At 40.9% G+C, this 14,819-nt stretch overlaps 1 protein-coding gene across 1 annotated transcript in view; it reads right to left on the reverse strand.

The window, feature by feature from the left end:
• Positions 1–14,587, reverse strand: part of cadm2a (cell adhesion molecule 2a) — a 214,090-nt gene extending 199,503 nt beyond the window's left edge. The window contains exon 1 of the mRNA XM_053332287.1: positions 14,183–14,587. Within this exon, the coding sequence (XP_053188262.1) occupies positions 14,183–14,243 (61 nt within the window). The 5' untranslated portion in view covers positions 14,244–14,587. The remainder of the gene's footprint in view (positions 1–14,182) is intronic.
• Positions 14,588–14,819: the final 232 nt, after the last annotated feature.

Raw genomic sequence — 14,819 nt, forward strand, 5'->3', positions numbered from 1 at the left:
GTAACAGTTGAAAGCCGGATCAGTAGCTTTACAGAAAATATTATTACATTTAAAAGTGCCATGTATCATATTTAGAGCTTCACAGGTTCTTGGGTAACAATAAAAGGCAAATGACCAGGTGGAAAATGGAAGTAATTAATCTGACTGGGCAAGCTGGGAGGAAAATTTCACCCATCACATCACCTTACAGTCTGCTAGCTTTTGCTTACAGTGGTAACACTTTTTATTCAGTAAAAGACCAACATATTGTTAAACAGGCGAGTTAGCATTTTTTAGACACAGAGTCATCCATCTCTGTGATTAGTTTTTTTTGTATGTATTTCTATTCCTTCTTTTTTCTTCCTCTCCAGCCAAACACCTATGTGTAAACTTCCTTATTCTAATCCTAACAAACACAGAACCATCTACAAACTCTGAAGCAGCCTCACATCAATCAGAAGCAAAGCCTGAATCCTCCTGAAGTGACCTCACAGCAGACTCTTCATTTACATGGGTACGTCATCAACACCCACTGGTTCTTTCTGTCCCTACACAGCATCTAATAGCCATTCATCTGATAGATAAATAGCTGCTCTGTAGGTCTCACACAGCCCACAGAGCAGTTTCCAAGAAACGATCTGTGCCAGCTTTCCAGGAAAAGGAAAATCTGAATATAACAGTTCACATAACTACAGTATTTATACAGTTTATGCCTATATACCTGAATACCAAATGGTTATCATTGTAGCAATCAAAATGAAGTGGAACTATATTTCACCAAATCTAATGCAAGATAATCAACTTTAGAAAATATGATTCAGAAATCTGGTTCAGTTAACTTCACTGCTGCATTTGGAAGTTTAATCTCTCCAAGGATAACAGCAAAGCAAAGCAAACTTTTCTTACTTGCTACCTTGGGGCTGCTGCAGTGAAACTTTAAGGACATCAACATAACTGTCTCCAAACTTTGCTGCCTCTTTAATTTGGTCACAGGATCTGCATTGCCATTGGTATGCAGTTTCCACTGCACCGCAAAACTCAGTGGTGCTTGTTAAAACACTTTTCATATCTATGCAAGTGCAAGTGGTGTCTGACAAGGGCGCTTGTCTGCCAATTGGAGTATTCTCATAAAGGAAAGCACCCTGCCAAGATGAAAGCCCTGGGTTACGCCAGAGAGTGAGGTGTCGGGGGGTAAGAAAGAAATGAAACATCCAAATAGGAGGGAGAGAGAGCAGAGGAGTGGTAGGAGTGACGTAAAGAGAAAGATAGACAAACCTGCAGTGAAAAAGTGACAAGCAGGTAGGAATGAAAACCCAGCTCCCTTTTTGAGACTGTAAAAATGTAGATAAAGACAGTACTTTTGACTGGGCTATTTGCATTTCTATCTAGAGGCCAATCCAATATCCTCCACATTTGGGGAGCTGCATTTTATTCTAAAAGAAATAGGAAAGAAAAGTTTGCATCAAAAGGTTTTTTTTTTTCCGGGTATGTCTACTGTAATGCACCATGATCATCGAGAAATTAATGTTCACAGGAAAGGAAAGGAAACAACCATTCATTTACTTCTACCACAATTAAATGGACATTACAAAACATCACCTCTTCATTGTTAATGTTTATCTCTGTGATTCTATCTACATGCATAATAAATGATCAAACTCATGCTAGCATATATTATTTGCATTTCTGATATTGTATGTGTAATTTTTTTGTTTATGAGCACAAGATTGAAGCTGTGTTAAGGCTCATTTGCTGAATATCTAATGCATGGCTACTGGTCTTTTTTTGGCTGTTTTTTTACTCCCTGCCCTGTCTTTCATTTATCATTATTATTATTATTATTATTATTATTACCATTAATTTAAATTCTTAATTTAATTAATCTGTCTCTGCCCAAATCCCTGCCTGCCTTATGCTCAAAGAGCAGATGTGATATAGGAATTCCTCTTTTCTCTCCCATCCATTCTGTTACCCCACATCCCTCTAATTCGCTCATCCCCCTCAATCCCAACACATTTATGACACACACACACACACACACACACACACACACACACACACACACACATTTTGCTTTCTCCCTGTCTCATCTCATCTTATCACAGTGAAGCTTTAAGAGAGCGCTGGCACAGCAGCGGTCACTGCCATGTCATTCAGGATCCCGGCCAAGCCACAGGCACAACATATACTCACATGACATTTCAAAACAACCCATCACCTTCCCCTGGTGCACTTCACTGCTGTCTTTGTCTTCTTGTGCTTTTTTCCTCTCTACCTTCCTCTCTCCCGTTATCTCGTCTATCAAAGGTGGTCTCCTTCGAATAACAAGTACCCCAGATATCAGGAAAACTGCTGAGACTCCAGGGATTATGCCATTAATTTTGCTTATCAAGCTGGAAAGGCATGAAGGCAGTGCAAGTAGTTCAAACACTTGTTTGATACAGCGTCATACTTTAAAAGCCTAATTTGATACAGATTAGCAAATAAATGTCTACTAAGTTATTTCAAAAGTGCATTCAGTGGAGGTGCTTGCTTTACTCTTTCTTAAAGGGATGATATGATCATACTTTTCTTTAAAACATTACCCAACTATGCTCCAGTGTACAAAGAGTTGATGCACCATGCACCATGATGTCATTTTGATTAATTTTAAGTGGAAAACTGTCATTGATTTAAATGTCTCATTTTCTGTCTCTGGGAGGTTCAGACTTATACGCAGCAGTATCACTTTGTAGACATAATATACACAGAAATGCAAGAAATAAGAACTATATTCATAATTATCTTTTACAGAGCAATTTAATTTTTACTCATTAGTTTAACCACATTATGGGGGATGTAAGGGGACATCAAGACCAATGCATGACTTGATGTCAGGATAATATCTACAGTCTCCCCTTCAAGATATCAGATGAGAAAAACACATCATGATCCCTCCACATATTTCCATGTGCATATGCACATGAACTTTAAACTGTGTAAATTTACTGCTGACAGGATTTTTAAAAATTATTTCATATCACAGTCAAATTATTTTTGCTGCCATGTGCAATATGACATGGAGCAGTATCCTTTGTATTGCAGGGTATGGATTAGCAGTGGGAAAGTGTATGAATATGGAAATAATCAGAACATGTCAGATACAGCCAATCTTTCTATTTCTGGATTACATCCTGTTCATGCAGTGCGTGTTACTTAGAATTCAATTACAATGACATAAATAACTGCTGTCAGATTCATCAAAAAAAACATTGTGTGACTCTATAGTGACCTCAGCTCCACAATCATAATGCCTAAGGGGGTGAAAGGTGGCTCCAGGATTAAGTAGCAGCAGGTCACCTCCTTTAAAACAGGGTGGACTAAGACCAGCTGCATTGAGGAACTAACTACAGTCTAAAGATATGGCTCCTTTTTGGTTAGAAGCTCACTTTTAATAAGGTCAGGATTAGGGTGACCAGTGCATTACTACAGGGGGCTTAGGATCAGTGCTTAGTCCTGGAGAGTACACTACCATTTACCAGCTCAGTGCAACTGTGGTTAACACTGTCTCATTATTACTGCTGTGCCTGGAGAAGTTAGGTCTATCTCTTCAGTAATAGCTCATGTCTGCAGCTTTGTGTGCATGTGTGCAAGTGTGTGGATAACCATGCACTGGAAGGTTGAAAGGTGACCACTGGTGTAAGGATTTTTGTGTGTGTGAGCTGTTATGATTGAATATTTGCTATGAAAATGTCTCTATTCAGTATTTTCTTGCCCCACTCTCCTCTGCTATCCATCTCAACTACAGAGTAGCATGATAATGTTGCTCTGAGGGTGCTTCTCAGAGGATTAGCACAGATTAGCATTAGCTGGTCCATTTGAACTGGATACACATACAGCAGCATTAGCATGTTGGCAAACTAGTCCGGGATTGTAGCCATAGCATACATTTGCAAATAAAGATAAGCAAGCAGTCAGTGAGAGAAGTATAGTTTCAAAAGGACAAAATTAGAAAAAGTAAAAAAGGTAAATCTAAAAAACAAAGATGACTCTAAAAAACAAGTTAGTGAATTGTGTTGCATAACATGATTAAATATAAAAAGCTTCCAGAGACTTCCAAAGTCATTTACTTATGATTCATTATTTGAATTGTTTAACCTTTGTATTTTACATTATATGCGGGTCAGCGTCTGCACAGACACAGCCTTTTCCTTCTCTTATTTGGATATGAAATGGTCGGTTGATATGAGCTAAAGGCTACGAGATGCAATAACAACTTTCAAAGAGAAAAGGTTAACGAATTTTCAACTAAATAGGAACTGTTTAAAAAGAACGTTGGAAATTATTGAAATGTCATACAATCCAAACAATAAATCGCTGCTGCCAAAAAACACAGAGCCAAGGTTACAACTGAAATCCAATCCGTCAAAACTAATCCAGCAGTGCTACGTTCACTTCCCAGGTGGGCTACACATTAACATTTAAAATTATAAAACATAGCAGTAAGGCTCTGAATAGCTGTATAAATTATGTAGGCATAAAAATGGAGCACCAGGCTGCCAACTGACAAGGCTCAATACTCAAAACACACATGGTGTCATAAAATCGCACGTCATGGGTTGAAAATGTGTATGTTGAGCACATGAATGCACAATTTTGGTGTCACTCACTTTTCACTAATGAGTCTTACTGAATTCTAGCTACATGAGAATTTTGAGAAACTCACCTCAGCCAGCCGAAGCTTTTGACTTGTGTGTAGGAGAGTGATGGACTGAGTAATTGAGTGCAGTGTGAGACAAACACTAATGAGGAAGATAAAGGACGAATTGAGTTAACCGTGTTCCCTATTTCTAATGATAAGAGATGAGGAGAGACAGAGAGGGAGAGGGAGTGCAATGAAAGGCAGGCCATTCTGCTTTCCAAAAGAATGCATCTGCTGTATGTCTAACTTGTCTTCCTTGTTGTTTTTGCAGAGCACAATGTTTTCTCTACCCAACCAGAGCAAAGTGAGAGAAAAGCAAATAGCTTTAAGATAGGCAGTGAAATTATCCGTAATTGGAGACCATTTAAAACCATAATAACTTCTTTGTTTCCTCAGCAGGAGGTTCAGAGCTGGGGAAGCTTTTTGATTAGAACTGGAGATTAGTTAGCTATAAAACTACTGAGCCAAACCTTAGCCAGATTCATGTAGTGTGTGTGTGTGTGTGTGTGTGTATGTGTATGTGTGTGTGTGTCTTAAAGCCAGCTGCCAAAATGCAAAAGTGAATCATTTTGGAGGATGCTGCAGGATTATGAAAGTCCGGTCTCAGTTCAATAGGGACAAATAAAAACTACCAGATCTCGCACAATTCCCACATGAAGCAGCAGGAATATGTATGTATTAAATCCAACTGTAAACATGCCACAGCATCTTTAACAAAGATGTGTGTGCAGTAGCAAATTGTCATCGTTCCACTGAGTAGGATCGTGGAAGCAAGCTTAGGGGTGTGTGCCACTTAGGATGGGGGGAATAATGTTGTGTAGCATATAATGGATTTGCAATGTGGCAAACAGAGACAGATGGTGGAGGGGTCTGTGTATTTCTGTGTGCTATGTGTTAGCTTGGACACACAAACACACACACACACACACTCACACTGAGCACATCACATTGTGTGTGAAGAAGAAATCCCTAAGGCGCATTATGTATGCTGCCGCTCGCTCACCCAAGCCAAGGGTCTCAGTTCATTTGGTTTTTAACTGTTATAAATTGTCTCACTTGACTCCATCTTCCCTCCCCTCTACAACAGGCCTGGAGCAATCTCGACACAGAGAGCGGCCGTTCTCCAAACTTACAACCAATATAAGATTTAGGAATACAGCTTAGAAACAGAATCCATACTGGTATAAAAATATAGCAGACACAAAGTCCAACTCAAGGATTATATGACATTGTGACAGATTCCCAATGTGACATCATAGAGGAACAGAGAAATTCAGAGCAATAAAATAGCAGGGCTACTATGATGTACAGTTACATATGAATATATAAATAAAACACCAGTATCTGTCAGTCCATTTATAACTGACTGACATGTACGTATAAGTTCAAATACTTTACTGTGCTATATACTGTATGAACTTGTTTTTAATGTTTCCGCTGACAATGTTTCCTTATTGTCATCAATTATAATGTGCAGAGCCAAACCAACTATGAACTCATCCTGCCAGGTATTACAAGTATTATCCAAAGCCTGATGTATTGTATACCTCTATTATTGCCCTAAAACTATTAACATGTCAGTGAGCCACACCGCTGTATTGGTTAACATCTGCCCTCACCCCAAAGACAATGGCTACTATAGTGTGTTAGAAACAGCTCCAAAGATTAATTACAGCAATCACATTTTCAGTCTTGGGAGGGAAGTTCTGTGTACAGCACGCAGAGGAACACGGCTCCGTTTATAGAACTTTTTTGCAGCTCATCCCTGCACATGCACTGTACATGAGATTTGTTGACAATGAGAAACATATAGAAAACCAGCCATATCCTTGTTGATTCTCTCTCTCTCTCTCTCTCTCTCTCTCTCTCCCTCTCTCTCTCTCTCTCTCTCTCTCTCCCTCTCTCTCTCCCTCTCTCTCTCCCTCTCTCTCTCTCTCCCTCTCTCTCCCTCCCTCTCTCCCTCCCTCTCTCTCTCCCTCCCTCTCTCTCTCCCTCTCTCTCTCTCTCTCCCTCCCTCTCTCTCTCTCTCTCTCTCTCTCTCTCTGGAATTATGGGTTTATGGTGTGAAACCTTTTCAATTGGATGAAATTACACACCTGTACTTTCTGAGAAGTAATCACTTGACTACAACATTTAAATATAATGTGTGTTCTCTCTAGTTTCACACGCAAGCACACACACACACACACACAGCCTTATCATTGCACAGTCTTTCACTAGCTCTCATCTAAAGCCCTACACATTACCACTTTCCTGAGATGTAAGAACTGAAACAACAGCAGTAAAAAAAAAAAAAGAGCTGCTTTGATTTACAGTGAGCACTGACAGTGGAGTGAGCAGTTCAATCTGAATTTAAGACAACATCAGCGGATTATAGCTGCATATTTTTACTACATTAGATGTGTTTAGAAATGGTGCTCATGCAAAAGAGTGTCTAATAGCTTTCCAAGCCCGAATTAAAATGTGGGGGAGGCCCTCAAGCTGATGATTAGACAAGGGACTAGAAAGTGACTTCTGGTGATAATATGAATACAAAAATATAGACACATACACACTCAAGTACACACACACACACACACAAACATGGGCACACACAGAAAGTCAATTAACATGAACATGTGTCTTTGGGGAATTATATTTCAATTAGCTTTAGCTACTTCTAGGCTTCCTTTGAGACCACAACACTAAAACAAGTGCATAGATGTGTATTGGTGGATGCAATAAATCCTGCTTTTCAATTAGTACCATGCCATAACTCCATATTGTTATTATGTAAGTACAAGTTAAGCAATTAGGCACTAAATTAGGGTTTTGAATGTTATTGAGGAACCACAATATTAAAATGAAGCATACACATGAAATGACTTATGCAGATAGAGTTAACACAGCTGTATTGTTGAGGAAGATTTCAAACTAAATTATAGACATGAGAAATATATTAATGAGACATAAGTATGGACACCATCAGAAATGTGGAACAACCATCAGGAGAAAATGAGCGGAATTAATTTAAGAGGTGGGAGTGTTGGGAGGGTTAGGGTTAGAGACATTTCTTCTTCTTTCTCAACCCCAAATTTGAGTGCCTGAAGTTGTATCTCTCTCTCCCTTCTACCCATTTTCCCTCTACCTCCAGCAGTCATTTACTCTTCCCATCAACTCTAATTTGAATTAAAAATATGCATCCACATGAACAGAGGAAGTTATCTCTGAATAAGGGTCATAAAAACAGAAGCAATAAAGTAAAAATCAAAAAGGCAATTTATGTGCTTCTTTGATTCCACCATAGTCCATATTATCTGAGCAAACGTAGTCCCTTAAAAACAGAAGATTTGCTGTTTTCTCACTGGTGTGGCTTTACACTGCTGGGCCCTTATGTCCACAAGCGTGCTCGTGTATTTGTATACACAATATGGGCCTTCTCTGCTTTTGGCTGAATTAATTTCTGTCAAGAACAGACACGGAGTCCCCAAACAATATCAGAGTTGGGGCAGGAGAGCAGAGGGAGTAGGCAGAGTCACTGCTGTCCATATCTTTATCTCTGTTGAAGAAAATGATTATTGTAACATGTAGTCTCCAGAATATGGCCCTCTGGGGAATTGTATGAAAAGGAGCTGTCAGATGAAAGGCCACATAACATAAAAAGAACATTATCTAGGATAAGAGTTGTTAAGAAGGAGGGCGATGCATGAACCTGTGGAGCATGTTAGATTCAACTGAAAGGGCACATTAAATTAACCCACTTTATTTATTTGCTTATTTGCAAATACATGCATGTCTTAGAGAGAGGAAGAGACAGGCAGGGGAAAATGTAATTGTCTTGGATTTTCTTTAATTTCTCTTTTTCTTCAGTTTGAACCTTCTTTAATCTTTTCCTGGTTTGAGTGAAAGATTACAACAACCTCTGCATAGAGACTTTTAATCCAAAAGGTGATTGTGTTTGTGTCTCTTTATTCCAGAGTGTTTGAGATTAGTGACACATGGCTTGTCAAAGACTGGAGCTTTAGATTAGCCACTCGCTAATCCTTTGGAATTCAATGCTAATACAGACATCACATATGCATGCACGCATACACACAGACACACTCGCACTCAATAACACAGACTGTGTCTTCCCCAATGTAAGTGCCTGCGTTTAATTTGTATGAGCAGATTCTATCTAATAGTTTGAGTCTGACTCGAACAAAAGAAGCCAAACCTCCTAAAACTTTGCCTGTCAATCAAGACAAATCATGATGTTGATGTACTACAGTTCATGGTGCAAAACAAAGCTGGTCATACACAAAAATGAAACACTTTGTGCAAACTCCAGGGTAATTTAAGTGTTTGGTTAAGCGTTTGAGCATCTGTGCAGGTATTCTTCACATCAATAAATGCACATTAGTTTGTATTCTAACTTGTTTACACACACATCTACACAACTTTGAGGAAAAAGCCCATCAGCTGATATGCTCGCTGAGCTTGTATACTTTTTTCACCTACTGAGAGGTATTTAGGGTGCTAACACACTGCAGCCACTGTACTTCTATCCACCTGTGGGCTTACCGTTCTCAATGGGAGGTTGCATTTAATCTCTCCCTTCTCTTGGCTGGCTTTAAATTACACTTTGCCTAAGACATATCAAACAGAGTCTGGATACCAAATTAAAAAACTACTATTATTATACATTGACTCCCACATACTAGACATTTATTTCTGTATTTGTAACAAGGCAGTCATAAGCTCACAACATCACTAACATATGATTCTAACAGATAATACCTTCCACTTTTGCTAAAATGATATGCTATTTATTACATTTAAACCAATAGCTCGTAAAGATGACATGTTCTTGAATTTAAGCCTGACAATTTAATTACAGATGTTTGTTCATTTATGGTTGTATGGTTGAAATATGCAGTGATTAATAGAACCACTCATGATAATACATAACTGTCATCACACTGCCTATCATTCTCTAGTTTTCTATTGTCAGGAAATATTTTGCCAGGGGCAGTAAAGCCCTGTATGTGGTACTGTAGCATTCAGTAAACCAAGTGACTGTTTCAGTTCAGGTGATGGGATTGTCCACACAATTGTGCAAGCTGGAAGCCTAGAAGTTATTTATGAAACCCCAGGAGCTGACGTACTGTAAGGCCATACTCTCTCAGCAGACACAGTTTTCATATCGGTGTATTCAGACATACTGGCAGGCTGTCTCTTGCCTCTGAGCACATACAGTAATTTAAACATTCAGATCGGATTTGGCAAATGTGTTCTGAGGCTGCCACTGTGACAAAGATAGAGTAGGCCTATAATATTGTTTTACTGGCATCTGACAAATCAGATCCCTATGGTTTTTGTGTTTTGAGGGAAATACTTTTTTTGTGTTTTTCACTTTGTTATATATACTGTTACTGTCATAGAGTAGTGAAACAATGACACCAGATCTGGCTGGCATTTGCTGCGTCATTCTGTGTGGGTGCATCCTATTTTGCAAACTCTACTACAAAACCTAATCTAAAATAGTAGGAGATTTCCACCAGCTAATTTGGGAGCTGAGCTATCGGTTGGGCCTCTGCACATTGCAGGATATTAAAACCTTTTACCCCGTCCATGGTGCCTTGATGAGTGTGTTTTTGCCACCTTTACATTTCAGGGGCTACATGTGTGTTAAGCTTAGAATGAGAATGACTGGCTTCCTGCGTTTCCATGCCTCATTTTATCCTTGTGTCTCAAAATGAAAAAAAGTCTGTCACTTGTTACGGCTCTGCATTCCCAAGTAGAAGATGCCCCAAATGCAATAGTTAACTGACATGACAAAGAGTAGCAACAGGTGGCAGGATCACTGTAGGTGTTTCTGGAGCAGTTCTGGAGAGGCATACTGTATTTCTGCTATGTCACGAAGAGCTTGTAAGCTCTGAATCGTACCACATTCCCCTCCAGCCTCCTCCTTTCTGTTTTAACTTTTTTAACACCTGGACTAACAAAAGACTGGCTTTGATCATGGGAAATGCCTTGGCAGAGTAGCAATGAACCCACAGTGGAGCTCCGAGTATGTGTGTGTGTTGCGCACCCTTATGTGTCTGAGTGCACATTGAGCCAGTGCTGCTCCACAGAGGATTCTCAGCATTGAAGCTTTATGGCATCAGTGGAAGGTACAGAGCACCTCGTATGTTCTACCTGTCAAAGCACGGCCATGAAAATGGTCGCACTTGCAAACACACACAGAAGTGGGAGGGAGAGTGCCAGTGAGCAAGAAAGAGAGAACATCTTGTTTCTCCTGTGTAATCAGCGGCTCTGCAAACACACACACAAGGCCGCTTGTTATCAGAAGCTTTCCCACGCTGCTATGGTACAAAGCTCCACACCAGGATGGGAGGATGAAGCAAGGGAGGAATGGACGGAAGTACAGAGGGATGGACGGTCAGCCTTCAGCAGCTTAGACTCACTGCAGGGATAAACACATCCCTCAGCAGGGGTTTGTATTTAGGCTAGCAAGATCAGAGTTCAAAACAGACAGACTACCATGCAGGCATAGCAACAGGAAACAGACAGAGCAGAGGAGATAAACAGGCATCAAACAGCAGACAACAACCATTGCACATATCACACACACTTTAGCTGAGGAGATTGAACATTCCTCCTCCACACCTCTCCTCCCACATTGCACTGACATCAACTCCTCAATTCTGGAACATCTCCCACTTTCTCTGTCGCCCTCTGCCTCTATCTCCCCTCGCCTGCCGCTCAGCCCCGAGCTCTTACGTAAGAGGCCCATTTGCATAACAGGCTGTTTTCTCCGGCTCCAGCATGGGCACATGAGACACACTGGATAATATGTTCACAACTTGGGCTGTTGGTAAACATCAACCTCCATCACAGCATTTCACATTCACACTATATACCTCAAGTCAGTGACATAGACTCAATGTCTCTGAAATCTCTCGATGCCAGCTGGCACCGGGCCAGAGGGTCTGAAACAGCTGTCATTTACAGAGCGCATGGATATGGCTTCGGCTAGATAGACTTCATTCAGGAGGAGGCTGACCCGCCTGCTGTGTGGAACCTATACAATAATAGCTCTTGCACCGAGAAATGACTGTTCAAATCAAGCAGCCTAGCATTATCCTCTTCAGGGTTGGGGAGAGAAAGGAAGAGAGAGTGAGACAGAAAGAGAGTCAGATCAGCAATGAATCCACACTAGAGCTCTGTGTGTGTGTGTGTGTGTGTGTGTGTGTGTGTGTGTGTGTGTGTGTGTATACGTGGTGGGCAGCCACACTTGAAATGAGCCTGACGTGCGCTCTGCTGTTACCGGCGTGCTTATGTCTTTGCTTAGGCCTCTTTAAATATAAGCTATACAAACAACACACACACACACACGCGCACACACACACACACACACACACACACACACACACACACACACACACACACACACACACACACACACACACACACACACACACAAGCTTGTAATGAGTGTGACACCCTTAGAAGAATAAAGAGGAAAAGAAAGGCTCTGGAACGTCAATATATGCTGCAGTGCAAGCTGTCAGATATACCAGATATCCTAAGATACCTAATTACATACTAATTCATTAAGTCAAGAATGGCCTTAATCATGTCTGGTTATTAAAGGACTGCTCTCACTCTTTCACATGCACACACACACACACACACGCGCACACACACACACACACACACACTTCAAAGAGACAACAACAAATGATCAAGGGAATCAAGCAAAAATGATCTCTCATTTGGGATTTCTGATTTAGTCATGTGGAAAACAGTGGTTAAAGTCAAGATGATGCTAATTTTGGCATTCATGTTAATAAATGTGTTATCCGAAGCCTTAAATACATATTGATATAATTTTAAAAGGACTTAAAGCGGACTTTGCATCACAAAACAGAGGCTCAGTTTGACGTATGTGACCCCACCGTTTCACTGACAGCTGTTTCAGAGTAAATCTATCACCCTCCTGCCACTGTGCAACACAATGTGAATTCACCAGTCTAGAAACTCAAGGAGAAGTGTTCCCTCTGCTTTCATAGACAAATATGTGTTATATTTCCTTGAGGGCCTTTAAGTTCATGGAGAGATTGAAACCTCACCAGGTTGCACTCACATGACTTTGTATTAGGTTTGATAAAATATGATAAAAGAATCACAGCTAAAAGAGAGCTGAAGTATCTTTTTACTTGATGCATCCTTAAAACAGGTTTTCTACTAATACTCAAATGCCAGGTATTATAAGCCACACTTGCTCTTGGTACAAATATGTCCTTTAACCCTTACTTACTTTGGGGTTTATCTAATTTAGGACATGTAACCATAAAAGAAACCCAAGAAGTTGCAAAAGGTGGTCTTTTGGTGCTTTTTTAACCTTCATGTTATTCTATGTTACTTCTTTATGTTTACGTCTTATTGATCTATTCTCCTTCTACTTCCATAATCCACTGTGACCTTGGCCTCCAATGTCACGTCATTCTCATGTTGATAAAGGTCCTCTGTGGACAAATTAGGTGTTTATGGTATAAATATCATAAAACAGCAAGAGTGAGTGACTGAGATCAGAGTCTGATTCAGTTAGTTGAGCTAAACCAATGCCAATTTGTTTTCGATCATGAAAACTGGAAGGTGAGAGCTGAGTCCATGTCATCAATCAGTCATAATCAGCTTAATCTGAAATAAATACTAACATTACTATTATAAAATATCATTAAGAAAAATACACTTGGAGAATTTGATGGAAAAGTTTGTCATTCCGGTCAGGTCGGTGCACCTGTTCCTACAACTCGTTTAAGGTCATGCATCAACCACAGACGGCGCTTTAAAACGCCACACAAGACAGGAACAGTAGTCAAAATCTTACAATAAAAGAAAGAAAGCAATATTCATAAATCCAAATGCTCTGTATGCCCGTGAGCTTTTAAACTGCCGTAATCAGCACCATCAAACAGTTCGGTGCGTAAAACGCTGCCAGTGCCTCAGTGACTCATTCAAGTGCTGCAAGTCAAAAACAACCGCGGGGTTGGTTATTTCATGGTAAGGTGTGTCTTCCTAGCGGGCTCATTTTTCATTGCCACTCACGCACAAGACACAACACGAGCTTGTAGACGCAGAAGACGCACAATACGGTCTGCAGGGCTTCACGGGCGTGCTCAGGTCGTGTCCTGTGCTGACTATAATTACTGAATTAGGATTTCCCTCATTCTTCAACATTAACATCCAAGAGATCCCACATGTTACAGGGCAAGCTCTGGTCGTCTCCCTCATCCTCACTCACGCGTACACACATAGTACTCACGTACATTCAATGCAGGTACACACACGCAAGCACAGACACACATGTACATGAGAATGAGGGGCACTGAGAGAGCTGCGCATCTTTCTACCAAAACCCGCGTGTGACTGCCCGCTCTGCCCCTCCATCCTGTCCTGCTGTTGGCCTGTAACATGCGCGTGTACACATAAAAACACACGTTACGCACATACACAGTTACTCGCGCACGTACGCACCACTCGTCCCAGGCTCACCTTTGAGAAGAAGCCCATGAATAGTGCAGAGGGTGAAAATCAAATGACTCTTGAGATTCATCCTGTCTTCTTTTTGTCTTGCTCTTGTCTTTCGCGCTAATTTCTCCTCCCCGGCTCTCCCCACTGGACCACGAACCAGACCGGACGGCTTTTGTCAGCTATCCAGGTGGTGGACTTGGGAGTGCGTCTTTTGTGCGTCCCTGGGAAAAAGAGGTTAACACAACCGACTTCACGACCCGTAGACTGTCTTGCTTTTGGAAATGGAAATGTTCACGCTCTTCAAAAAAACATATGTTTCATAAACAGGGATGCTCCGGCGGTAAGGTACAGGCTCAGTTTGTAAGACTCTGAACAGCGGTACACCTCTGGGTCTGAGAACAGCCGTCCTCTGGTTACAGTAGATGCAGCCGTTGTTGTACTACTGTCTGTCCCGCTCTCGGTCTGCTGTGGCGCACAGTCCACAGCACTGGGAACACGAGTGGATTGTTTGAGTCCCGCCCACGCAGCTTTGACAGACATGAAAGGTGAACCAATCACGAAGACCCAAAGCTAAGCAAAGTGAGGGGGAAGGTAGGGAGGAGGGGTCGGCGTGTGAGACGCGCTGCAAAAAATAGCAATTTTAACAGATTTCTTTTTT

This window comes from Scomber japonicus, chromosome 13 (genome assembly GCF_027409825.1).
Source record: "Scomber japonicus isolate fScoJap1 chromosome 13, fScoJap1.pri, whole genome shotgun sequence".
Taxonomy (NCBI): domain Eukaryota; kingdom Metazoa; phylum Chordata; class Actinopteri; order Scombriformes; family Scombridae; genus Scomber; species Scomber japonicus.